General features: G+C 42.0%; 2 protein-coding genes across 4 annotated transcripts; both read left to right on the top strand.

Annotated features, from left to right (window-relative positions):
• The first annotated feature begins 772 nt into the window (after window positions 1-772).
• gkap1 (G kinase anchoring protein 1) lies at window positions 773-11,651 on the top strand. 3 transcript variants are annotated; one of them, XM_048992989.1, is made up of 14 exons: window positions 773-868; window positions 1,002-1,065; window positions 1,626-1,654; window positions 4,878-5,157; window positions 5,494-5,652; window positions 5,760-5,837; window positions 7,514-7,634; window positions 7,768-7,796; window positions 7,877-8,029; window positions 8,231-8,317; window positions 9,974-10,037; window positions 10,309-10,379; window positions 10,474-10,554; window positions 11,203-11,651. In XM_048992989.1, the coding sequence occupies exons 4-14, from the start codon at window positions 4,930-4,932 to the stop codon at window positions 11,230-11,232; spliced, it is 1,101 nt and encodes a 366-aa protein (XP_048848946.1). In that variant the 5' UTR covers window positions 773-868; window positions 1,002-1,065; window positions 1,626-1,654; window positions 4,878-4,929; the 3' UTR covers window positions 11,233-11,651. The 3 variants fall into 3 exon arrangements, with proteins under 3 accessions (XP_048848946.1, XP_048848926.1, XP_048848936.1); XM_048992969.1 differs by having other exon boundaries at window positions 775-868; window positions 4,922-5,157; XM_048992979.1 differs by lacking the exon at window positions 773-868 and having other exon boundaries at window positions 985-1,065; window positions 4,922-5,157.
• Window positions 11,652-12,453: 802 nt separating this feature from the next.
• Window positions 12,454-23,476, top strand: LOC125718827 (ubiquilin-1-like). The gene is made up of 11 exons (XM_048992957.1): window positions 12,454-12,976; window positions 17,245-17,396; window positions 18,293-18,405; window positions 19,226-19,488; window positions 19,942-20,100; window positions 20,416-20,596; window positions 20,706-20,848; window positions 21,049-21,132; window positions 21,283-21,398; window positions 21,831-22,005; window positions 22,251-23,476. The coding sequence occupies exons 1-11, from the start codon at window positions 12,857-12,859 to the stop codon at window positions 22,401-22,403; spliced, it is 1,659 nt and encodes a 552-aa protein (XP_048848914.1). The 5' UTR covers window positions 12,454-12,856; the 3' UTR covers window positions 22,404-23,476.
• The last annotated feature ends 4,019 nt before the right edge of the window (window positions 23,477-27,495 follow it).

The raw sequence follows: 27,495 nt of genomic DNA on the forward strand, positions 1-27,495 counted from the left end.
TTATTACATTATTTTATTTAAAATAATACTGTGCCAAATTTATGTAAGGCGTAAGGGAAAAAATGAATAAAGATGAAGTGTATTTGATATTTTATATCCCACTAAACTTACTTGTGGTGCTGAAGTTCCTCCCCAAGCACTCAAAATAACATGCATTCAAAATAACAGAGATCAGAGATGCGTAGAATGTCCAAGCCACCTGTCTTGCAAGTCTGTGTGAGTGAGAGAGGAGGGGCGGGGATGGGAGGAGCTGTAAACACCATGTATGATGTATTTTCTCATTTGACTTGTCGCTTTAATTTAATATTTCTACATTAATCAGTAGCACAATAAAAAATGAGAGAAACTGTAATTCTATGAGGGGGATAAATGTGATCAGCCAGTGAACAGCATAAAAACATTTAAAAAACAATGGATAATTCCCTTCAGTTTATGAAGTTGCCGTGAGTGTTAATATTTGACATCTCACTGAAACTATAATCAGCAGGGTGAAAATTTTCCGAAAGAGTGACATTTCTCTTGCTGACTATTTTATATCTTGAAATAATATAAAATATAATGTTTGCATCTGGCTATATATCAGAAATTGTGCATAATTTTTTTATATTCGTTTTATATCATTTTATGGTGATCTTCCCGACAAATAATTACACAATGGCATAATGATATAATTTTCGTATTTTATTCTTAGTTTGCACAGCTCTCATCGCCTTTTCCATTTATTTTCAGGCTCTTTAAGAACATGCCCCTCGTAACTAGAGGCGAAGCACATGATCGTTAGGCAAACTGGTCTAGTTCTGAAAATCCCTAGCTGGTTTCTTTAGCCGCAATCTACAGATTTGGAAGTTAGGTTTCACTTGTTAGACGGGTAAGCCTATATTTACTGTGCGACGTCTTTATCTGCGCATAATGCGGCAATTTCAAATACAAAGAATTACCTCCATAATTCACATGTGTAATTATAAATAGAATGGTCACACTCGATCTTTTTGTACTTCAAGGCTGCCGTAGCTTCGCTGATTTTCTGACGTGACGGGAGGCAACCAAGAGTACTTCACCAGCAAGGTAAACGAGCTCAAGTGGCTTATAAATATAATGTTCATTACAATTTTCACACTCAGCGACTCATAATGAAATATTAGTATAGTTAAATAATTCCATTAATCTAAAATTGTATTCTGTTTGTAGTGTAGTTGTCATTTACTGTACTTATTTTAGCTTGCTAACGAGTTAGCCCACGCCATTAGAATCGCTGTTAAAATAAACATTCATGCGGGACCTTGAAGGCGTTGTAGTTGTGAATGTTTTTTGTCTTGTATTGCTATTGTTGGATGACAAGAAAGTGTATTTAATATAGCTACACTGCTCCTTAAAACGTAATGAGTGACAAAGATTGTGGGACAAATGTGTCCAAAGAAAGGGGTTCGGTGACTTGCTGAAGCTACTTCATTTCCAAAAAAAAACTTTGTTATTCTTCTGAATGCAATGTGACGATTACAAAAAAACAAACTACCTCCTATGTATTACGTGTTGGTAAATGTAAACTATGCATCGAGTTGTTTATACGTGAATGGTGGTGAAGTCATTCATTCCCACAATGTGTAAATTATTTTCCTTCATTTCAGTTACGCAAAAGGAGCTGCAATATTTTTAGGTATGTAACACCTATAATTATATAACGCACGCTAACGTTCAAAAGTTTGGAATCACTAAGGAATTTCCTTGTTTTTGAAAGAAGTGATACCTTTTTTTTATGAAAGTGATATTGATATAGATGACATTATTAATGTCGCAAATGGCTATTACTGCCTTAAATAACTGATTTATAATTATTTACATATGACCATAAATACCTATTTTCAACAGGCATTACTCCAGTTTCCTAATGGTAACTAGTAGCTCTTCCTTAATCATATCCAAATTCTAATTGGTTATTAAACCTGTGTAAATGTTGGCACAGCTGAAACCTGTTATTCTGTTAAATAAATAAAATATTGCTGAAGTCCTCCCTTGTGTTTCAAGATATTGGAATACCTAAGATTCGATCGTGGCCAAAATGAAACTGCTTTCATAAGAAACGGATGAATCTGTTCTTGTACGAAATGAAGATTTTCACGTACATGTATGAGACTGCCAAGAAACTTTTCTTAAAAGAAGCAGAAAGCACAGATGCACAACTGCACAATAGGGTCCGGAGTACATCAGCATCCGTAGTCTGAGAAACAGATGCCTTGCAGGCGCTGATTTGGCTGCTTTCTTAAGCAGTACATGTGACATACCAGTGTCATTTATAAGAATGAAAAAGGAACTCCTGGTTGGCTTATGGCTTTTCTTGGAAACTCTAATCTTGAATATGGCAAATACAAGGTTAAAATGGGCAAAAGAACACAGACATTGCATGGTGGGTAACTGGATGTAAAACTATAATGGATGGATAATAGGACAGCACTCCATCCTGGGTTATTCCCTGCCTTGTGCCTGTAACATCCACGGTAGGCTCAAGACCCTTGTGACCCTTTATAGGACAAGTGGGTACAAAAAATGCATAGGTAGGCGGAGTCTAAGCTTGCAGTGTTTGGATCTAAGAGGATAACAACAGACAGAGCAAATAAATAGATGCTGGAGAACTGCTTGATGCCTTCCGTCAAGCATGGCACAGGAAATGTAATGGCATGGGGCTGCTTTAGAGCTGCAATGGTGGAGATTTCGCACAGTGCAAGGAATAATGAACCAGAAAGATTATAGTTGTATTTTACATCAGGCCAGCCCATGTGGCCAGCAGCTTATTGATGCAAATTTCATCATGTAGACTGATGGTTCTAAGCTATGCAAAACTTATCTGGTGAAGGAACGGGATGCAGGCATCCCGTCTTTTCACTGGCTGACATGATCAGTGTTGGCCAATAGTGTTCATACAGAGAACGCAGCTGTAAACGTAACTACGTTTTCTAGTAGCGAGGTTGTTGCATTGCTACTTTCAAAACCGAATAGCTTATAGTGAAGCTGTCTATTCAGTGACATAGGGTTATTCTGACAAGTATTACATTGCTACATCTCCCCAGACTGACCCATATTTAATTAACCAAAACATGTACATTGTGCTGGTATTAGTTCAGCGTATGTCTACACCCACAGTCTGATCAAAACTACTTAATTTTCAATTAATTGCTATTCATCATGTCTGAGGAAGGTGCAGTGACGCCATGGCCATTGCATTATAATGCAGTGAAATAATAGAAACAAGTCAAACCACTGCAAAACCGTATGCATTCAAATGCTTACTTTATAGTTCGAAGACAGAGCTGTTGTCTACTTCAGAGACATCGAGCACGGACTTTGTCGGTGCCTTTTCTGCTTTTCTTTCAGGGCTCATATTAAATCAGCGTTCAAGACAATTCAAGATGATAAATGCAATATAAAATATAAAAAATTTGGGAGGTGAATGTTGTTTTTAGTCCCAGAGATTGGATTTTATAGTAGCTTCAGTGTAGTTAAGTTACATTTGTTATGTGACTTGCTACATTTCTCTGATGTGTAGCTTTCATGTAGCACAGATGTATTTGATTGAATAACTAGTTACTTAGCTTAGTACATTTTTTAAGTAGCTTGCTCAACACTGGACATGATCACTAGATCTCAACCCTGTCAAACTCGTCTAGGATGAGCTTCACCATAAGGTCAGAGGAAAAATGCCCTAGAAACCAATTACACCTCGGGGAAGAGCTAAGGGGGAGTGGGTTGAAATTTCCCCTGAATGTCTTCAAAAAATGATACCTTGAATTCCCAAGGTTTGCAAAATTGTAATTGCTGCAAATGGAGAATTCTTTGATGAATGGCAAGTTGTTTAATGAATATAGTTATGAAATAATAATATGATATTGTCAGTTTATGATGTAATGCTACATTGGTGATTACCAGTATCAGTTTTTAAAACGGGAACGTTTCCTGGGTGATTCCATACTTTTGAATGTTAGAGTATAATATTACCAGCTCCAGACAAAACAAGAGGTTGTTTGTCAGATCAAAACACAACACATACCTAACATACTTAAGTTTCATTTGTATGTATAGTTTTGTATGTTTTAAAAAAGCCTTCTGTTGAATTACATGTACATTTTAAAAAATAACTACATTTTTAAATGTCAATGTTTAGTATCCATATTTTGTTTGCTTTTATTAAGTGTATTGATTATGCAGTCTTGGTTAAGTTCAGTTTTCTCTGTTTTCACTTGTAAGTAAACTGATAAGCATAACACTGCATTTAAATCTGCTGATTTGCGTACTTAAATCTGAAAATTTAAAAATCAGATCTGAATCTTGAGTATTGCAGGACAACATAGCATATCTGTGATTACTTAGCTGACAGTGTCATTTGAATCACCATTTTAACATTTAAAAAAATATATATTTCATTTTTATTGCTACTGTTTAAAAATAAACCTTTATCATCTAAATATATCCTTTGTCTAAAATGATTTCCTTTAGCTGTGAAATAGAATTTGCTAAATGTATACTAATTTACTTGCTGTTATAGAATTTTTGCTGAATTCTAAGTTGAATAGTTAGTCCGAGTCACTATATAATTTTACCAAGACGTACGTGATCTCCTGCTCATCTAAGTGAAATGGCATTGTCCTTTTTGCAGTAATGGTTACCTTGGACTGACCTTTCGATATTTACTTGGTGATTCTTGCCTTAAGTTGGAAGTGAAACTGCTGAGCTCTGGAAATCATCAGTGTCTGCTAAATGCAGTTTTGCTTTTATCCAGTATGTTGCCGCAGATTTAGCAAATAGTCTACTTTTTGATTTGTAATCTTTGATTTCTCATTAGCCATTATTGTTTTTTTTTTTCCCTCTCTCTCAAACGACGGTTTAAGTTGTGTGTTTTCCACTGGTGTACTCTACCCACACTCATATCCAGGTACCGACATGGCATCTGCTGTGATCTCAGTTCCCACGACGACCTCGCGCTTCGCACTGCTGCAGGTTGACAGCGACTCTGATTCCGACTCTGAAGCATGCAAGAACAAGGCTGCCCAGGATTCTGGCAAGAGCCGGGCTGGGAAGGCCTCGGGGGGCAAGTCCGGCCAGGGCAGTGAGAAGAAGAAGGACAAAAAGAGGAAGAAGAAAGAACAGCAGCATAGTGAGGCTAATGAGGTATGGCTGACAGCCTTCTGTCAGAATGTACATGCTGAATTAGAAGTGGAATAAGGCCTGACCGAAATGAATGTTGGTGAGATGAGTGAAGCAGGCTTTGGAGGGCATCAGTGACAGATCCCAACTCTCTAGTGCATTTATTGGCCCAGATAAACGAAAAGCTCACTTCTGACAGTCTGATTCCACCCACATAAGTGTTGAGGGCTGTCTACTAGTATGCCGAGATGAGAAGTAATACTTAACCTGAGTAACAATCCAATACTCACTCCATTGCCCTTTGTTGCACTGTCAAGGGCTACTAACTGGCTAACAGGTCTTTTCTCCTGTGGTTGACAGCTGAGGAACCTGGCCTTCAAGAAGCTCCCCCAGAAGTCGTGCGTGCCTCAGCCGGCACCGACACTGCAGAGCGTGGCCAACGAACTGCTTCACCCTTCCGCTGGCGAGCAGGAGGCCCCACAGGAAAACTGGCAGCAGTGGAAGCGAAGAGACGAACTGGTAGGTCCTTGCGCATCTGCCTGAGGTGGGGCAGAGCTTGGCGAATGCCCTGCCTCCCACAGCAGAGCTGCCAGCTTACCCATTGCTCTGTTTTGTGTCTATTCCAGTTAACAAGTGAACTTTATGAAGCAGATCTGGAAAAGGCCTTAATTCTGAGCAAGCTGGAGTATGAGGAGCACAAAAAGGTACCATTCCCAGTGGACCCGCCGTGGTTTCTGTTCCACAGCATCTCGTGTGAACAGTAACTGGACCTGCTTAGTTAAGTTTAATTCCATGCAGTACACATTTTATAATGCTGTTTAATTACATGTGCAATAAGGGTATAAAGCATTAACTCCAAGACCATCCGATTTGATTATTGAAAGATTCATTTGATGCATCGGATTTGATCTTTTAATTTCTATGACAATTCATTTGGGTTAATCGATTATTTGAATATTAACCTATATTTAAACTTTTTTTTTAATTTTTTTTTTTTAACTTCACCGACATTAATATTACCGTTAGAGTTATTAATGAAATACAAAGAAACTTTTTTTAATAATTAAACTGGGAGAACAAACCAGTGTAAATTGTCAAAAAGCCAACAACTGAACTGTACAGGAATAAAACAAAGTAAATAATTACATGCATTGTAAACTTGTCGAAGGCCTGTACGTCAAGAATGAAGTGGTGAATGAACTGACAAAATCCCTCATCCTCTATTACAGAAAACGGCTGATCATCCAGTCTGCATTATTTAATTAGTTCTGTCTTTAGCTATGTTACTGTTGACTTTCATTATTGATGAAGCTTAAATATCGGCTAAGATTAATACATTGGACTGATGCTGATATCTTGATTAACGAATGTTGTCCGACACCAATTTTTATACCAGCATATGGTGCATCTAACATTACTTTTTACTTTTTTTTTTACTAGTTCACTGCCTCAGACGTTTGAGCCCTGCTTGCGCAGATAGCAGAGAGACTTTTTTGCATTACAAAAAAAGCATAGTAGTGCAAAGCTGATCTTGAGAGAGAGAGAGAGAGAGAGAGAGAGATCGAATTGTGCTACCAAACGGGGGAGTTTCCCGAAAGCATTGCAGTGTGAAGATCATCACCGTAGCACTAAAATACCATCCGGTAGCACTTCCTTTATGAGTATTATTGACACGCGACTTCTTCCCTGTCATCCTGCATTTGCAGTTTCACATGCTGGTACTGTTAGTTTGCGTGTCTCTCTGTAGTGTATGAATGTTAGGGTTAAAGAGTGTCTTTAAAGAGGACTTTGCCCCCAAACATTAAATTGCCACCGAAATAATCGATTCATCGCGATGCACCAATGCATCTTTATGCCCCCCCCCCCCCCCAAAAAAGGAAAATAAATACAATTATTGTTACTTGAAGTATTCTCTGCCTTGTCCCAGTTCTGATTCCATGATCATTAATTGAAGCACACGGTCAGAGTGCCTACATCACCTGGTGGCCAGCACAGTTTAAGTGCCATCTGTTTGGCCTGCTGTGGAGTTGGAGGACCAGGTCCTGGATCTGCAGTGAGCTATGAAGCCTGAGTAGCCCCAAGGTCTTGCATAACATGCGTTTTGTTTGGCCCTCCCATATTTGCACTCATAAAGCATGATTGCTACATGGTGCTGGAGTATAAAATGGGTTGTATTTATTCACACTTTCAAGTTCCCCCGACCAGTACAGGCTTTCAATAGACTTAAATGTTTTCATCCTAATGGTTTTGATTTGAACATCTAAGATGGTTTCTTGGAAACTCATACTTTAGCTGGTTTGTGTCTGCTTGTATTTTCCGCTCTTTTTTGGAATGCCCCATTCTGTGGTATTGGTGTTTTTTATAAAGGTTTTATTTACAGGAATATGAAAATACTGAAAATACCAAAGGGGGAAGCAAGAAGGATAAAAGAAAAAATCAGCAGGGCAAGGACAAGCGTCTCACGGTGTCTCTGAAGGACTTCCAGACTGAGGGAGGCTTCGGTGAGCCAAGTCGTCGTCTTGCATGCTTTTGTTTACTACGTAAATTCCTTTATTCAGAGTGGCTCACACTGCTGACAGGTTTACGTATTTGTGGCGTCTGAAATCTGAACACGAATTTGGACTTTTATTTTAGATCAGCTTAACAGGAGACAAGACAAAGAGGTGAGTACAGGGGGTCACGACATGTATTATTTTAAGAAGAATATGACTGAGCAGTGACAGTGTTCACCACCACCCCCCAGGAGCCGAAACCTATGCATCCTGCATCTCATGATGACAGGTTCTTCAACAAGCTGGAGGACGATGTCAGCAAAATCGTCCTGAGGGAGAAGCGACGGGAGCAGTTCAGCAATAGCGGCAGTATGGAGGTCACCACCTCAGTGGAGTATGAGCCAGTAAGGGTTCCCATTTTAGGAGACCAGAACGTGGCGAACAGGTCCAGTTTGATTAATGCAGACTTGGCACTATTGTTCCAGTGTCGGAATAAATATGTCTGTATGTCTTTCATCGCTACTTAAGCCTTAAACCCCAGGGCAGTCGGTGATGCATTGTGTTCAACAACTGATGTTAAGCCTAAACCATTATCCCTTTTTTAGGATGTAAGAGCTGAACAACTAAAATATGAACTTGAAAAAAAAGACTTGGAAATTGAAAAATTAAAGAAGGTCATTTCCCAGTGGGAGGTAAGGTTTCAGGACCACAGAAGCCGGCATGCTTTCCTCACCAGATTCTCTGTACCCAACCCAATTCTCAGCTTTTATCTTTTAGATATAATAACAAAGTTCAGCTTTGTTCCCACCAGTTTGTGGGAAAGGTTTTGTGTCCATGAGGAGCTCCAGGGAATCTACTATCCCTATTGTGCACGATCCTTTGGGTGCGATGTTTACATCACTCTTCTGATATTCAAAATGGCTATCTGAAATAACATTCAGGTTGAAAGAGCACCAGGGTGTTGTCATGCATAAATAAGCATATTTAAAAAATTTTAATAAGGACAGAAATCTTTTCCCTGCTGTGCTTGCTGGTATTGATGCTGTTTATCAACACTCTTGCTAGCATATACCACATGCTGCATTGTATGCTTTGTACTGTAATACAACTGGGGAAAATACTTAGTGTTACCAGAACAAACAGCCTAAACGTCACCAAGAATTTGCAAATGATTCCATGTGCAAATTTGTACATGGAGTTTAGTCGACATACAAGCCAGAAATGTACTCGAACCACAGCTAGTGTGAACAGGGTCCCTTCAGATCCTTGTCTTAATTATTTTCTTATCTAAAAAAGGCATTAAAATATCTTAACTCTGCCTGTTAATGGTCTTAAAAATGGCAGAAATGTGGAGAATGACACTGACATAGGGGCGGCATGGTGGTGCAGTGGTTAGCACTGTCGCCTCACACCTCTGGGACCCGGGTTCGAGTCTCCGCCTGGGTCACATGTGTGCGGAGTTTGCATGTTCTCCCCGTGTCGTCGTGGGGTTTCCTCCGGGTACTCCGGTTTCCCCCCACAGTCCAAAAACATGCTGAGGCTAATTGGAGTTGCTGAATTGCCCGTAGGTGTGCATGTGTGAGTGAATGGTGTGTGAGTGTGCCCTGTGATGGGCTGGCCCCCCATCCTGGGTTGTTCCCTGCCTCGTGCCCATTGATTCCGGGATAGGCTCCGGACCCCCCGCGACCCAATAGGATGAGCGGTTTGGAAAATGGATGGATGGATGGATGGATGGACACTGACATACTTTACGTGTTGATGAATCAGAAGTGCTTGTGTCTTACTATTATTATATTTGTGTCATACAGACCAGAATAAATGATTGCTGTTGGTTTCACTTGTGTTTACGGTGGGAGGGAGGGAGTTCCAGGGTATGTCCCAGTATGTAATATTATCCATCACTTTTCAGTAGCGGAAAGTACAAATTCAATTAAACCTGGTCGGATGACCCCAGACTGGTGAAATGGTTGAAGCCTCTTAATGATAATGGATATGAGACTTACTGTACAATGTGCGTGAAGTTCTTCAAACTTTGGGAAGAACATTTGGCACAATTGGCATTAGCTATGGATGGAATCTGCATATGGGAAACATGAAACGACGAGCAATCTAAAATAATGGATGCCATTGCTTGCTTTTTTTTTGCCATTATAGTTATTGATATAGTTATTGTGAAACTGACTTTGAGAAGTCTTAAATTGAACTTGCCTAAACCTGCAGATACCCTGGTACATTCTCCTCAGGCATTATGCAGCCCTAAGCACTACTCTGTTTTCTAACTGGAAAAGATGTGTGATTTCCTGGGTGAGGTGAACGGGAAGGTCACCTCTTCATTCTGTTGTTCTCAGGTGAAGTATAAAGACGTAAGGGCAAGAAATACTCAGTTACTAAAGATGCTTCAGCAAGGAGAGAGTGAGTATAATGGCACCCGTGTAATGTCCTTAAGTATAAACATGCAGCATATTTTCATGCTTTATACACTTAAATCACAATGGAAGTAGTCATTTAAAGAAATATGCCAAGTTGTAATGTCCTTTGTAAATCAGGTCTAGTTAAGACTATAAATACTTGTTTTCTTAAGGACTTCCTAAGTATTAGCTAAAAACATATGGTCTGATTCTTGCTTGATGTTACTAGTTTTGCATGTCCCTGTAACTGGTTTTGGCTGCTCCTGTGTTTTTAGTGAAAGATAAGGCAGAGATTCTTCTGCAAGTCGAAGAACTTTTGAAAATAAAGGAGGAGTTGTCTGCACAGGTATATGTGTGTGCATGTGTTCATTAACTGTATGGTCGGTACACTCCATTTTTTTTAAACAGATGAACACAGATTATTATTTTTTTTTATTAAGGTATCATTATTGCACGCCTCCCTTGAACAAGAAAAGTCCAAAGTAAAAGGTCTACAGTCTGAGCAGCCAAAACACCATCAGGTATCGTATAAGTTCATTCCATGTTCTGTTTTCATGAATGGCTTTCTAGCATGGTGAGTGGATGTGTATTCATGAGTTTTCACTCCTCAGATGGTAGGGTGATTGAAGGGAAAGCAACTTTTTTTATTATTTTTTTTTAACCAAAAGTAACTGTCAGACACTTATGGGCAGTATGACACTGCTGTGTAGTACTTGGTGAATTACATACTTTTCTGCATGTAGATTTTTTGGTAAAGGTAATTAAGGCTTCTAAAGTCTTCTAAAAAAGAGTTTAGTATTGATTTGTTGTACAGAATCTGTAATTTTTCCGTACAATATTAGCAAACTGATTGGATATACACCTCTTTCTTAATGTTGGAGGACTTCCTGTCTGAATTTATCATGCATTTCTCAGGCAGTTTGCAGCTAAGCATCCTTGAGCGAGGCCCTTAACCACAATTGCTCCAGGGACACCGGCAGAGTCTGCTCTCTGATCCTTACTTATGTGTCTCTTGGAATAAAAGCATTTGCTAATTAAGTACATGTAGTATATCTGACAATATTCTACATTTCATCAACTTTAAATGTGTGTTTGAGCTGAAATTGTCATTCTACTGAAAGGCTGTTCAGGAAATTACTTATTTTGAATATTTTGTTTCGTTTACGCAGGGAAATAAGAAGGGGCAAAAACCCCTCTGAATCGCATCCCTGAAGATCCACGTGGGAGGGGATCTATGGCAAAGCTGCTCCTCTTCAGGATATTCTCCGTTTCCCTGCCAGAACTTCTACTCTGTCAGGCTTGCCCCAGAGTGTAGGACAGGGCTACATGAGGATGCTGGGCCAGTGGCCTTGTCCCTCAGGGCTGCCAGCCAGTACACTAACTTCTGACTTGCTGCAGTGTTCTTTTTTTTAAATGGCTGATCTAATTAAATCATTTTTTCCTAATCTTTATTAGTGATGTGTTTCTTCTCTAATCGCTGATCAGTCTGAGCCACTGGCACTTGTATTCCTTTTTTTGTATTTACCTTCAGTTTTCAGTTTGTTCTATTGCAATGTAAAATCTTGTATATGTTTTTTTTCTTCCTTCCCCCCAAGATAAACTACTTTTCCAGCGTAAATTCTGTAGTTTCGGAGTGTGACTTTTATTGTGGGGGTTAGAACAGTAAGAACCTATGGATTGAAATGCTCAACCACATGTGTTAGGTTAGTTCATGAAGTCATCTTCAATTAGCTACACTAAAGCAGCTTGCTTCACCTGGAGCTCAGTCAGGTTAAACCTCCGACATAAACCAACTATCCATGTATTCGCCAAACCTCCTTCGGGCAGTTATGCCTCTGACAGAAGCTGCTGCTCAGTTTAGTTTATTATCAGGTAAAAAGGTACACTAACAAATTCTGTTGATTTATTAGAATCTGTGTGACTGAGTGTCAGTTACCACTGGTAAGTTGGGGGTAGTGTGTGGCTCAATTAGTTAGTTGGAAGGTAACTGATTCACTGAAATCCTGCAGCTGACACACTGATACTCTTAAGCAGGACCCTTACACCCCAGTTCCTGGGAAACTGCACACTGGTTGACCCTGTGGCATGACCCAGCTATCCCCTAGCCAACCTTGTCTGTGTCTTAAGCATAGCAAGATGGGTTAGGTTTGCCCATGGGGATCAGTCAAGTGTAACTATTCCATTTCAATTTGCACTAAAAGTGCTTCTGAATTGCATTTCTATGTGGATTTCTGGACAAGCCTTAATACCTAAAAATTAAGTTCACTGCGGATTTTCAGTCAAATTAATACTCTGGTAACACTATAAATATTTGTGCTAAATTTCCCGCAAAAGGGGTGGTCCCCGATATTGACCGTCCACCGGGCTTCTCATGAAGGAAGTCGCGAATCCAGTCCAACGCATGCGCAAAGCTCACGAGCGGGAGGGGCGGGAAACGTGGCCCTCGATTCTAGCAACTTCCTTCAGTACCTACGTCACTTTTAGTCGGTGGACCTATAGATAGGCAAGACGGTCTTGTTGTGCAAAGCACGCCGGATTCTTTTATTTTTTAAAATTTTATTTTAGTTTTGGACGAAATCCACAAACCAATAAAACGTCAGTCGTCCAGACTCGCTAGCGGAGTTACCGCTGTTTTTCTTACCCATGATGCCCCGTTCGGGGTCGCAATCAGGAAGTACTAAATTGAAGTGATCAGTTTCGCAGAGAGTCAGCCGTAGCGTACAAAATTTCCTGCTTTAAACGGTTTATTTGGTCAACACTTCTCGTTAGGTCGGTCGGCAGAGGTTTATAAACTACATAAACACACACGCACAGGTTACGGAGATGGCGGACAGTGCGGAGACTCCGGAGCCCTCATCTGATCCCAAAATCATCAAAGTGACAGTCAAAACTCCGAAGGAGAAGGAAGAGTTTGCCGTACCCGAAAACAGCACCATCAAACAGGTCAGTGTCTGCGATATCGTGCCGGTTACTCATAACCGTAGACATACCTTTTGTGCGTAGGCGTGACAGCAGTGCTTTCGCCTGAAGAAACCGGTTTATTTTACTAAAATAAATAATGCATTTTGGGAGACATGCTGAGCGGTCACACGCCTCCTTGGCTGCCGGTTTAAAGAGACGGGCAGACGCCTATTCAACACCCGTGTGCGTTTGTCTCGATTGGCTTTAAACTGCTTTTACACACTGAGATTGTCAGATTTCATTAGCCGGTACAAACTGCCAGGTAACGTTCTGGTTTGACCTCGATTTTCTTGTACCCTAGACTGTCACTTTTATCAACCATCGATATCCCTCCCTCTTGCTTGTATTAACCGGCTGTCCTATTGAAATTCCCAAGTTTAGCCGTAATTTCTAGCTCTACCGTTCAGTTATCTCTGTGTGTGTGTGTGTGTGTGTGTGTGTGTGTGTGTGTGTGTGTGTGTGTATAAAGCATATTTTCTACTGAGGACGTTGTGGAAAGCTGAAGCTGGGTACAATATTGCTGACTGTGCAAACGACGTTACAGATTGTGTGTTAAAGGAGGATCTCATGTGATGTAGAATGAGTATGCTGTTACCACAGCAAAAATCCGAAGACTTCGCGCGGGCCATGGGTTATTCAACAGTTACGGCGCCGTCACTGGAACTGCTTAAAATTTCATCAGCTGTGGTCGGTAATTTGAGCTGCTCTTTTAACGAAAAACATATTGTGAAATAATCTGAGTTTTTGTGTATTTTCTGAGTAGTAACATCAAATGAATCATTACTTGACAGATGTCAATGCAGTGTTCCCAGTAACCAAGGGCATAACTTTGGGTTGAGCATTGTCGGGGTCGTTTGAGTCTCCCCCATTTAAGGGGGTCCTGGGGGTTGTATTGGCTGGTTCTGATTACTGGGGGGGGGGGGGGGTTACAACCTGTGAGTTGTGAGGGGACCCTTTGTTATTAACTGATTGAGAGGCCACCCCAAAACTTCACACCAGCCCTCCATCGAACAGATTGCCCACCTCTGGACTGAGAGGTTTGAGTCTGCACTGGAGCCTGCTTAGCCCCTTCAGATCTGATGGTTACGGAGCATGACGCTTACAGTGGAAAAGCACATTGGATATCTAGTAACTCTGTATCAATTAAAAATGTTTGGTGATGTCATGACGAGTACTGTCATACAGTGATGTGTCATTATTGTCCTTCTCCGTTACGCACCTTGGTTTATCAAGGGCAAGACGTCCTTGTTCTCCTCTGGGAGTTTGGTGTCACCCAGCATGATTGTATACCGTGTACAGTCTGTGGCACTCTGCACATAAGTGATATTGAGGTTTACCTGTGCACAGACCGCTAGCCAATAAAAACCTCGTAGGTAGGTACAAGTACACACACTTAAGCTGTGCTTGATGACTGTTTTATGAAGTTAAAGGGCCTTCTTAAAAAAAGCTTTTTTTTCTTCTTAGTGAGAAGGTAGCATGCTCTTAAAAGCACCTGTGATTGCAAGACGAGACACTGTAGTTTCAGTTTGTTGGGTAAGGCTATCCTGCACCTAGTTAGTTTAGGATGGCTGGGTACAGCTACCATCCGTCTGTCGGCGTAAACTCACAGCATCCTCACATTTTCACAAGTCCATCCTTACAGCTGGTCAGTCCAGAGAAACTCAGAATGACCCCGCCTCTCTGCTGCTTTCGGTAAGAATGTGCGAGCTTACCTGCTTCCACATGTTCGTGTTTCTCAGAACACACGTTATAGTTTGTTAGTGCCTTTGTCACTTGTGCTAAAGCAGCATGTGTTAGCACTTTTTGTACCATTACCATGCTGTATATCTATCCTCTTATTTATTCCAGATGTACAGAATTCCGATGTTGTTTTTTTTAAGCACCGTCCAAATTCTGCAGCAAGAAATCTTCTGTCACTAAAACTATGACAAACATGCTGTTGTGCTGACTATATTGATTCTTTTTTTGACTATACAGATTCTTTTTTTCCCTCCCCCCTTGGTTATCTGTGGTAACCTTTCAGCTATAACAAACTTGGTTTTATTGTGCTGATTATTATTTTTGGTTGTCAGAAGAAAACGTCCCTCATCAGTTCAATGTTTTGTTTAAGGAAATATGTAAGAAACCATTGCCCCCCCCCCCCCCAAAAAAAAAGTAAATTAAATAAAAATTGACCTAGCAATTTTAATGAGTATTTGATTTACCATTTTGGTGGGATACTAGTAACTTATCTCTTTGTCACTACACTGGACCGTTTGAAATGCATTTTCAGGCTAAAAGGAAGGTGTGAAACCCTGTCTAATGGAATTTGTTGCAGTTGTGAGAATCTTTTGTTATGGACAGAAGAAGACTTTCCATAATGAAATGTTGTATCCATGATGGGGGGGGGGGGGGCTCTGAATCAATAGTGACCGTGTCCATGTCCATAGACGGAGAGATTGACTTGAAGGCAATGTGTGTTGTAGAGAAACTGTCCAGTTGTCTATCCTTGGAATTTTTTTAGATTAATAGAATAATGGTTTAAAATAACCTTAATTTGTTGTTGCCCAGTATAGGGCTGCAACAACTAATCGATAACGTTGATAATAATATTTCATAAAAACAGTTGACAGCGAATCTGGTCATTGATTGGTTGCATTCTTGCTGTTTGTATATGACATCACCACCTAGTAACTTTAACGTTGATGTGTTAAGCCTAGTTCATACGTCATATGTGTGCCATTACAGTTGTGGGCTTGTGTAGATACTACATTTGTCGGTGGATGCAGACAGTTACAGTCGGCACATACGCGCAGCAGTGATTTTCTGCCAGACCAGCAGAGGGCAGATGTATTGCAATAAATACAAGCAGTGTTGTGAAATGGGTAAACTTTTATGAACGATTTTAAAGTTACCAGGTTTGAGCAGTTTTACAGGAACACGGAATTCTGCTGCATTTTGAAAAAATCTCGGTGGGAAAACTAGCTGAAACCCAACCAAGTTGTCAAAAGGCGGGGTTAGCGTTGCTGTTGAATATACCATATCTTTTGGCATAAAGTACAATTGTTAGCAAGGTATATATGGCAGAGACAGTGGATCTTTGTTTCTATGCCATTTTGTTGCTTTTAAACAGCATTTTTATTACAGCTATGACTTAAATTCCTCTTGATGTTTTTTAAGCACTTTTCTTTAAAAAGCTTTTATGATGAGCTATTTTCGGTTGCCTTTTCAGGAACTGGTCAGGGACAACAGATGAAAATTACCCTGCAGAACTAATTCTGACTCATTTGCAGTCTCTCTCTTTGTATTGATCAATGGTGCACTGTCCCTGTAAAATAAATATTTAAAATTAATCCTGTGTTTTGACCTGGTTGGTTGATCACCATGATCACATGATTAATTGATTACAAAATAATTATTTTTTGTAGCCCTAGCTCAATATATTTTGGATGGTTTATTTGTGTAATGTACATTTTGAATTTATCTTTGTTGAATTTAGAATATATTTTAAATCATTTTTGCTTTCAAACTCCTTGCACGGTAGGTACCATGAATTCTTTACCCTTTTGCTGGCAATTATACTCGGGTAACCATGGTGAAACTAATTTCTACAGAAAGGAGTCTTAACAGAAGCTGCTCAGGAAGTATGAAATTGGGTGATTGTGTTCTGGCATGTGCAACAAGGCAACAGTTTTGTTCGTCCCATGAGTTCATGGCCTTGGTAGCTGCTTGAGAAGAAATCCTTGTTGTTAGCCCCCAGAGGATCAGTGAACAACTAGAAGTTCTTTCTAGTCTTCATGTCAAGCTGCAGGGCTTTCATCTTTCATGGGTCCTTGAACTTTGCAGAGTTCTGTTTGACCTCAAACATACAGTGTGTGCAGGTTAAACTCCTTACTGCTAAAAGAAGTGGCACTTCTCTGTACCTTTATTATTATATTATTTTTTGGAAAATACTGGCCTGAAAGTATGCATGCTTCATAATGAAGGTGGTGTGGTGGGGATCCTCTCAGTAGCATTCTGGAGACTCCCTGGATTCTCTCACAGTGAGACTGAGCCGTTTCTCTTCTCCTTCGGGATGAACCATACACATGTGGGCTAACCTGACCTCAAACTAAAACTATGCAAGAAAACCAACCTTGTCATAATCTGTTTTTTTTTTTTAAGGTAACAAAATGTTACGGAACAGTTTTGAAAGTGCTTTGCCATGTACTCCTGCATTTATGTAGTTCAGTGGTTTGACAACTGTCCCTTTTCTACCCTACATCCTGCAGTTTAAAGAGGAAATTTCCAAGCGCTTCAAGACACAGACTGAGCAGCTTGTGCTCATATTTGCTGGAAAGATCCTGAAAGACGGCGACCTGCTAACCCAGCATGGCATCCATGATGGGCTGACTGTCCATCTGGTCATCAAGATGCAGAGCAGGTAGCCTCATCTTGAAAGATCAAGGCTGGGTCAACGGCACCAACACACACGCCTGCATACAGATCTGGTAAACAGGCATAGCTGTGGAAAAGTTGCATACAGGGTTACGTTATGGTGACATATACACTATACGATAGCGGCAAGTCCTAATGTGTTATTTTAGTCTCTGAAAGGTGTGGGGCACAGATGCATTAACATAAAGAGTAGAGATTTGATACATGAATCCAGAATAGTGGCAGTATGCAGGGACCATTTCATAAATACATTCCCAAGCCCTAGGAAGACGGTGGGAAAGGCAAGTCCCAAAATAACCCCATAGGCAGTGACTGCATTTCTTGGAGTGTGTCTGTTACAGTTCCTTCATGATGTGTGCGCTAAATATAAGGACCACATAACCCAAAATGCACATTCACCATCTTTGTGCTGTTTTAATGAGGTGGGGAAGTGGGTCCTTGCTGGCGTTCAGCAGCAGGGGACGTGTCAGAGGAGCGATCGTAATAGAATTTAGGCTTTCTCTTTGCTGGGTCTATCCCGGACGGGTGCCTTTGCCAGGTGTGAATGTGCCAGAGGTGGTCTCTGGCCTTGTAGGTGGAGGACGTGGGCCAGTGGCAGGAGCCCGTGTTGAACTGACCCATTTTCGGCTGCTGCTGCAGCGTGCAGCCTGTTTCCTTCACGGCAGTGAGGTTATTTCTTAAATACCCAATTGAGAATCATGCCGTTTCCCCACTCAGACACTCATTCTTTCGGGGTCTGCTTGATCTGACAGGCACCCTCAGAGAGTGATAAAACACTTGCCTAGCCTGACCCAATCCGATTGAGCAAATGGAAGGCAAGCTTCTTCATTCTGTAATGAAGATCAGATTGATTGACAGCTGTATTCTCCTGTCCCTGTGAAGGTCCCAGGAACCTTCTGCTCCTCCCCCTAGCAGCAGTGCCTCTGTATCCATGGAGACTGGAGAAACAACAACCACCACAGTCCCCCCTCCTTCCAGCAACCCCCTTAGTCTGGGTAAGATATGAAGTGCCTGTATCTGTTCCTGTGTCCCACAGGACACTCACCCTATCTACCACCGTGTTACACATGAGGTCACTAAAGGTATGGTCACACCAGCATGAAAAAACATTCAGCTCTTGTTCATCTCCATTTTAGCCGCTCGACAGGACCGGCAGAAAATTTGTTTCCAGGAGTATGGCGAATTTGTGGAGCATTTTCACGCAGAGTTCATTTAAATGTACTTTGACCCGCAAGGTTGAGTTGCTAAACCAATCCGATGTGTAATGGGTGGAGCTGAGTGCAGTGGAGGAGGGTATTTACTTTATGTGCATTGCATAATTATGAGTTTTTTATTTAATTTTTTTTATGTAATTTCGAGAAAAACAATTGAAAATTGAGATTTTTCGACAGCTAGTGTGTACGTGTGCACCAGTCATGTCAATCCCTGTTTATAACACGTCGATAGCTAGCATTCTTCTCATGTATCTTGCCATACAGTATTTTCAAAAGTAACACCATTCATTAATTGAAAATACCACGGTATGCCGAATTACCCAGCCACGCCCATTTTCACTTGACTTTGTGAAGACCCTTTTTCATGCTTGTGTGACCATACATTAAGGATGAGTTATTCATGTGCAGAAACCTTTGCCTGTCTAAATATTTCTAGATACCAAGGACTCTACTTCACATGCTTTTAAAACGTTCATTGAAGTCACTGAGGATGTGTGCAGATGTCTTCTGTGTCTTACCATTGGCCTGAGTCAGGCCGCAGGGTGTGCTGCGTATGATGGGGCTGGCTTCATAAGGTTAGCTCTGTCCTGCTGTCCTTCAGGTGGCCTCAGCGGGCTCGCTGGTCTCGGCAACTTGGGCATGAGCTCGGCAAACTTCTCAGAGCTCCAGAGCCAGATGCAGAGGCAGCTGATGTCCAACCCAGAGATGATGGCTCAGATCATGGAGAATCCCCTGGTCCAGAGCATGCTCTCCAACCCGGACCTTATGCGGCAGCTCATCCTGGCCAACCCCCAGATGCAGCAGCTCATCCAGCGCAACCCTGAGATCAGCCACATGCTCAACAACCCTGACATCATGAGACAGGTAATTCACTACCACCTACATCTGAGTTTACTGGGCGCATTCACCCGGAGCTCTTGGGTTTGTAGCATGAAATGTGAGGGAATGTATATAGATGAGCTTAACTCTTAAGCTCCCAAAGCATGATCAGTTGTTCTCAACCCTGCTCTTTGCTGCCGGGATATGTGCAGGTTTTTCAGCGTGCCCAAATGCTTCAGCTCTCAATTGACATGGTTCCTATTCTAATTGAACCAATCTAGCCTTCTCTCTCAGAACTGGTGTTAGCGGTTTAAAGAGAGCTGGGAAACCTGCACACACGCCGTGGCCTGCCAGGACGGGGAGTGAGAACCACTGGTATGTGAGGCATGTTAGAGAGATTTGAAGTGCTGACTCACTCCTGAATGCTGAGACAGATTATGTGTAGCATAGCCCACCAGGCCGGCATGAGCACTAATAATGCGTTCCATGCCTTACCAGACCCTTGAGCTGGCACGCAATCCAGCCATGATGCAGGAGATGATGCGGAACCAGGACAGGGCGCTGAGCAACCTGGAGAGCATCCCTGGGGGCTACAACGCCCTGCGCAGGATGTATACAGACATCCAGGAGCCCATGCTGAATGCCGCACAGGAGCAGGTTTGACAGAGACACGTTCTCCCTTACAAACTCTGACGTTTGGTGTATGACTAGGGACCAAATTGCCTGCCTGATTTATTGCTGGTTATCCTCACGGTCTTATGCATAGGGATCACTTTCACTTTCAGTACTTGGTAGGACCCACGTTTGCTACTATATCTGCTTCAAAGGTAAACAAGATATAGGTCTGGAAAAGCCTTTCTGCACACTGCTGTTGGGCTGAGCAATTATTTGTGCACTTGTGGCCTTCCTGTTAAACGAGTCTTGCAATTCTTCTTTAACTTCTTATCTCTTAACATCATCTTTGTTGTCTAGTTTGGTGGAAACCCTTTTGCATCGCTGGTGAACAACTCCTCCAGTGGATCTCAACCGTCTCGCACAGAGAACCGGGACCCCTTACCCAACCCCTGGGCCCCAGCCAGCGCCTCGGCTAGCAGCACGCCCCCTGCTGCTGCACCGGCCAGCACCACAGCCGTCTTAGGACCTGCTATGGGAGGTACATCAACAACCCTACCTTATAAAGCTTTCTAAAAGATTCTGTACGTAGCATCAGAAACCCCCATTTATGCACCGAAATGGACTTTGTGTCATGTTTCTGCACCCAGCTGGGATGTTCAATACGCCGGGAATGCAGAGCCTCTTGCAGCAAATCACGGACAACCCACAGCTGATGCAGAACATGCTGTCTGCTCCATACATGCGGAGCCTGATGAGCAGCCTTAGCCAGAACCCGGACCTGGCAGCTCAGGTGAAGATGCTTTACAGTTGTGGAAATGTCGTCTTGTATTTGTATGTAGACGGTCTCCTCGCTGCTGTCACCATTGCAATTGAGAAGGCCCTCCACTGTTGCGTAATGTGCTCCTACGCGAGTCCCGTACGCGCATGTGCTTGGAGCAGCAGAGGCTCTTCCCAGTGGCAGTGGTTGGTTACTTGGCAGGTGTTTTTCAGATGATTCTGAACAATCCCCTGTTTGCCGGAAACCCCCAACTACAGCAGCAGATGAGACAGCAGCTCCCCGTCTTCCTACAGCAGGTAAACTCTCCCGAATCATGAAAACCTCCCTCTGGCGACCAGACGCCTTCTGTGGAACAGAACGAGACGACCGTCAGTGCCCACGCCAGCCGGCACGCCGTCGCACTGTCATTCGTTTAATTTTTCTCTTTCTGCCGCTGCGCCTTCTAGATGCAGAATCCCGAGATGCTGTCGGCGATGTCGAACCCACGCGCCATGCAGGCGCTGCTGCAGATCCAGCAGGGGCTGCAGACGCTGGCCACTGAGGTGCCAGGCTTCATCCCCGGGTGAGCCGGCCAATAGCGTGCTGCCCCTCGTTTGCTTCCCCAAAGCCACTCTTAATGCAACACGATACGCAGGTATTGAATTTGGACCCGGCTGTAATTGCTGCTAGTGGTCCTTGTATAATGAGTAACTATGAATACATTCTTAAGATGTGTTCAGGGTATTCAGTACAGTGCTGAAGTACTGGTGCACTGTGGAAGATACGAACACTGTGGTTCTAGGAGCATTACAAATACTACAGGTCCCTTATCAGTACCTTTTAAGGAACGTGATCCAGCTGAATAGACTTTGCAGAGTGTGCCTCTTTAGGCAGCTATAAATGATCTGTCCTATTATGCACCGTCTTTCACTGTTAAATGCAATGGGTGGTGCTATAGCCTCCTTAGTGTGCCACCTGTCCAGTAATGTTTGTGGTGGTTGCGTTTTCCTATCAGGCTAGGACTGGGGCCCCTGACCGGAGTCCTGGGGGGAGTTGCAGGCACATCTGGCAACCCTACATCAGCCCCCGCCTCAGCAGACCCGGGTAGCTCTCAGGCTGGAGCTGAAGCCAGTCGACAGCAGCAGTTTGTGCAACAGATGTTACAGGCTCTGGCAAGCACCAGCTCCCAGGTGAGGCGTGGGGGCCTCCTGTCCCTATAATTAGAATAGCTTACCAGTTGGTGCGCATGTTTAACGATTACAAGGTTCTCCCTCCTTGTCATGAAGCTGCGTTTCCAGCCTGCAGCCCATATTGTTTGGAGACCACTGGAATAGCACCAAAGGCTGTATGCACCAAAGGCTGCATCATCGGTGACGGAGCCATTATCCGGATGGATGGATGTGCCCTTGACGTAACACCTCTGTCTCCACTGTAGGTCCAGAGTCCAGAGGTCCGTTTCCAGCAGCAGTTAGACCAACTGAACGCCATGGGCTTCCTGAACCGCGAGGCCAACCTCCAGGCCCTTATTGCCACCGGGGGTGACGTCAATGCGGCCATCGAGCGACTACTAGGCTCCCAGCCTTCATAGCCCCTGCCTCTGACTAATTTCACTTATTTTTTTTGGATAATAACAGCTGCTCAGTCTCTGCAATACCGGCTTTCCAGCACCTCCACCCCTCAAAGTCACGATGCGTCTGTCCACTTGCATACCCAGATCTACACCCTTTTGAAAACTTTTGTTTGTGAGCATCGGGCCGCAGTCTCTCGTCCGACTGGGGTCTGCCTGCCCGCCTCACCCACTGCGTACAAACTGGCTGCATGAACCCAACCATAAAACCAAGGACTCGTGATTTGACTTGTCTGCCGTGTTTCCATATCCGGTGTCTGTTCCCAGGCTTAATACAGTGGACCGACTCGCTTCGCTCGCAGCCTTTCGTAGGTTATATTCTGGAAAGAGCGAGAAAAAACCAGAAAGTGGCTACCGCAGATTACTGCTGGCGCTCATGAAGCTTCAGATTCCAACTGAGTAGTTGATGACTGTTTAGTTTAACGCTGGTGTTTAGCTCCAGAAGCTCCAAAAATAGATTAGTTTGAGGATGTTACCAGCAAAACGATCATTCTAAAAAGTGCTGGCTTGCAAAGTGCATCATACGAGGGAGGAATTTCAGCCTTTTGTTGAAGGTGCCGTTAAAAGTCCTGCGGCAAGGTGAAATGTGTCTGTACATAAATGGCTGCATTCATATAGCCTGACAGTGACAGTCGTATGAGGGATTAGATCCGTTTACCAGAACGACAGGTAAGAGGCTCACTTGTGTGTCAGCTCATCTGTTCTCCATTGTAATTATCTAATGATTTAAGACGATTTGGGGAAAGAATACTTTGGTGTGTGTGTGGTGATCATCCCATTATTTACAAAAGCCTTTGTTAAAAAAAGGAATGTTTAATTACAGCACACAATTCAGTTTTTAATCATTAGCCAATTTCTTCTGTGCACAGGTGAATAAAGTGAAATCTTAAAGCTATTTTGGGGGTGGCTATATAGATTAGTAATTTTCAATGTGAAAAAGAAGAATATTTGCATATTCCAGGCAATGAAACTGTGTAAGTATGACTGACTGCATTTAAGAAATTGTACAGAATAAACAGTACCTATCCCCACTGCGTGCACAGCGGAAGCTGCGTGGTGTCTGTCGTTCCACTAGATGGCGGTAAACCAAACAAAATGTGTCGGCTATATTGAAAATGACATTGTCGCAATCCTGTATTACCGGTCGTAAGATGGAGAGAAATACCGCTGTTCTCTTGTTTATTAAAACTAGCAACAATAATATGTTTTAACAGAGATGGACCATTTGTTCCCTAGATGTGGAAGCTTTTATTTGATGTCAGTGGACTGTATGTGTAGCTGATCTGTGACCACTGCAGCCTGCTAACTTAGGTGAGAGCAATTTCAGCATCAGAAACATAGGCTGATTCGAACTTTATGTACCCCCCGTGCCGATAGGACCATAGGCAGCTTCCTTTATCCGTCCCACTCTACAAGCTAAATACTCGTATTTTTGCAAGCGATTGCAAACATTGTCATATTCAGCGATGCTGGTGACAGGCACGCCCATATATGCATGCATTCTAAAGTGCCTCAAATCCAGAGCGGTTCACATTTATATCATTTTTAAATTGGCAAGTAATGATAGCCGAACGTTCAAAGATGATCCGGAGACCAGTTGGAAGGCTTCTTGGGGAGCCAGTATGCAACGCTGACCTACAGTGCAATTTCACATTAGTCAGGAGCCCAGGGGAAGCTTTGTCTGTTGGGAATTAAACATTTATGTATATAGGTATGATTTCCAAATCTGGATACAGGAGTCATGTACATGGCATTAATGTTAGACATTGCCATGGAGACAGATTTTACCATCTGATGTGCTGTCCGCGTGACGATATTGAGGACACGCAATTTAAAATTTTACTGAAAACGATTATATTAAACAATAATACTAATTCGATACTAACTGATACTACATCTAATAAATACAATATGTGTAATAAGTACAGATAAATACGTATCACTTCTGTTATAAGACGTTGCCCATTTTGGAATTGTCACTGGTATTTTTAACTGGCTTCAAAAGGGGTTCGGGGAAGTTCGTTGATATTGTGTATAATGTAAATCAGATCGTTTGTTTTACAGAATGATATTCAAGCTCGTTGGAGAGTATTGATTTAGGTATCCTTGTTCAATCAGAAATTTCCACGTTTAATATACTGTAGGCTAACTGCCCGCAGACACATTGAATAATATTCATCATTCATTCTCATAACTTAGAAGTAATTTGAAAACATCTTTAAGTCCTATATTAGGAATTGATCAATACTAACTTGATAAACAGCCAGCTGTCCACATATATACATCGTAATTGATTCAGTTAATTGACAGCGGGGCTGGCGTGAGATTTTCAATTTTGAGACAGGTCTGCACGCGTTTTTACGTGTAACAGTTTTATTACCTTGCAGAGTTTGTAGGGTTTGCGAACTGACCCATCGGTTTTGATGTAGCCAATTTTATAATGGAATAATACAGATTTCCCGGAAGATTTCCTGTGTGAGCGTGAGATTCAAAATGCCTGTCGCGCCATATGCGTGAGAGCTGGCACCCCTGCGACAGAAACACAACTGCATATGATGCATTTGAACTTTACTGACTGATGTAACAGTTTTTAAATTACTCAAACGGCGATTGCAAAGAGGACAATACACGGTTTATCATCAACTATGAAAAAAGGCTGCTGTCTTCAACGTTTTGCATTTGATGCATCATATCATTGGATCGGGAACGTTCATTTAAAATTTAAATGGACATTTAAGTGCGGGAAAATGTCCATTTATGCTGGACCAAGAGATGTGATTTTATTGGTGGTATTTAAAAAGTGTCAACATACTGAACGACCAATTATCAGCACAATCCAAGTTCTAACAAGCTGACTCAACCAACTGGACGAATGACAGTATTCCTATTGTTATTCAATTACGGTCACATACAAGCCATTAAAGGTAAAAGCCCTACATTCCTTTTGAAGCAATCTAAAGAACTCTGAGAGAGGTAAAAAGCCCATTTATTTCAAGACCATAGCAGTAAAACTGAATATTTCAAAGAAATGCCATTAGTATAATTTACAATATATTCTTCTCTGGCTGATGTGCATCAATCCTGGTCATTTTCTGATTTACTTTTTCAGTCTTTCTTTACTGCTGCTGCTCATGTCTGAATGCAGTGATTTAAAAAATCCATCAAATGCTTCATAACTCTGTTCAGCGAGATTTCTATATTCATTTACCTTGCTGTGCTCTTACCTTTAACTCATCTCTCCTTTGTGCACATTTTTAATCACCAAGGGCATCACTGGGAAAATATGTTGGTTCATAAAGTTCTGAGGACACAAATTCTTATGTCTTTCAACAAATAGCACAGTACACAATACATAGTTATAATACGCAATCAAGTAAAAGTGACTTTTAAATGCAATGTGTATATATAACACTTCTGTGTGGCATTCAGACATGTAGTATAATTCTTCAGACCTTCCAAACATGTAGGACGATCCCCTGCATTTTACTCTGAGCCACAGGCTGGTCAGTGACTAATGCTGTTCTAATGGACATCATGGGCTTGTATAAAGTCTCCTCAGTGCTTCCACAATAACTTTAATAACTTCATCCCATAGGCTTTGCTGATTTGTTACACCTCTGTTGACATTTGATTGGTAATCCTCTGAATGATAGCCAATCAAAAGACCCTTTTCTCTCCCACTTGACGCAGGAGACGTCACTCAGCATGACTTCCCCACTGCTCCTCAATGAATGGTCACCAGTCTATTCCTGAGTGTAGGATGGTTTTTTTTCTCCCCATTCTGGACAAATCATCTATGATCCTTGATCAGATGTCATGGCACAAAGTGCCTGGACTCCACTAATACATTCATTTCATATAAGAAGTATCTTCTGGGTTTAATTTCCAAGAAACCGTCCTGAGTGTTTCCATAATGTTTGACATCATAGCATAGACTGCATTGATTTGTTTGTACAACCATAGACCTCCAGGTTCAATTTTTTGCCTACATATGTATAATGAACTACTTCTTCAGTAAAGAGCATACAGAAGTAAGCACACAGTGAAATAACTGATTTGTTAAACAACTGCTTTAGGGAATCCTGGTCTGTGACTCACAAAAGCATTCCTCCTGGAACAGGGAATGAGGAGCTGAAAGAGTCAATAAGGTCTATGGCCAGCATCTCATCATCATCAGCATCAGCGGTCTGTCCCAGGCAGTACTAAGCATAAAGGACACCTGGGCTGGATACCAGTCCATCACAAATACTCTCACCTGCTTTAGATTATTACTACCCTTGATGCAGTAGGTCTACATCCAGCTATTCGTCCATCTTCCAAATGCCTATTCAGTACAGGAGCACAACCATTGGCCACCGGGGATAAAAATTTTCGGGTGGACGCAGTTTTGGGGGAGACCAACAAACCAAAGCAGCACCTCATAGCACATTTGCTGGCTACTGGATTTGCAAATCGGGTCAGTCCGCTCCAGATAACACTTTATATCACGGGTCTCCAACTCAGGTAAATACCAGGAACAGGTGTGGCTCATCAGAAGCCAGGTAGGATAGAAAACCTACTGGAAATGATCCCTGCTTTATATCATCGTTGGTGGGCAACTGGTTGATTGTGATCTGCAAAAATGACCAAGGGGGACACTCTCCGACGCTGTTGGCAGCAGAGTTTACCATCACTATTTGGAGTTTTCCTTACAGAAGTAGCTGTGATTGTGAAAAAGGGTTTGGCATCCATAACCAATAGGGTAGCAGCAAACTGCGAGTGCATAGGTGCAGTGTCAGCATGGAACACAGTTATAACCTCAGAACACCATTGAATCATTGAGCCTTGACGATAAACAACTAAGGAAAACAAACTACTGCAAAATTCGTTCATGAAGCGCAGGGCAAAAAACATATATTACAATAAATTAATACATTACTCCACTGACTGATATTTTTGCCTCTTAGTTTGTCTGAAAACATTTCATTAAAATTCAATGCCAGCCAGCAGCTATTGACCTTGACCCTAACCTTTGTGTTTTTCTGCTCATTTTCATTTTACATTGAAATGATAT

This window comes from Brienomyrus brachyistius, chromosome 2 (assembly GCF_023856365.1).
Source record: "Brienomyrus brachyistius isolate T26 chromosome 2, BBRACH_0.4, whole genome shotgun sequence".
In the NCBI taxonomy this organism is placed as follows: domain Eukaryota; kingdom Metazoa; phylum Chordata; class Actinopteri; order Osteoglossiformes; family Mormyridae; genus Brienomyrus; species Brienomyrus brachyistius.

What these genes read in the sequence shown, in the direction of transcription:
- LOC125718827 (XM_048992957.1), top strand. Translation starts at nt 12,857, where the DNA reads ATGGCGGACAGTGCGGAGACTCCGGAGCCCTCATCTGATCCCAAAATC. An exon ending in CTTAGGACCTGCTATGGGAG is followed by an intron (nt 20,597 to 20,705) that starts GTACATCAACAA and finishes TTCTGCACCCAG; the next exon opens with CTGGGATGTTCAATACGCCG. An exon ending in TGGCAAGCACCAGCTCCCAG is followed by an intron (nt 22,006 to 22,250) that starts GTGAGGCGTGGG and finishes TCTCCACTGTAG; the next exon opens with GTCCAGAGTCCAGAGGTCCG.
- gkap1 (XM_048992989.1), top strand. Translation starts at nt 4,930, where the DNA reads ATGGCATCTGCTGTGATCTCAGTTCCCACGACGACCTCGCGCTTCGCA. An exon ending in AGGTCATTTCCCAGTGGGAG is followed by an intron (nt 8,318 to 9,973) that starts GTAAGGTTTCAG and finishes TGTTGTTCTCAG; the next exon opens with GTGAAGTATAAAGACGTAAG. An exon ending in AGCAGCCAAAACACCATCAG is followed by an intron (nt 10,555 to 11,202) that starts GTATCGTATAAG and finishes TCGTTTACGCAG; the next exon opens with GGAAATAAGAAGGGGCAAAA.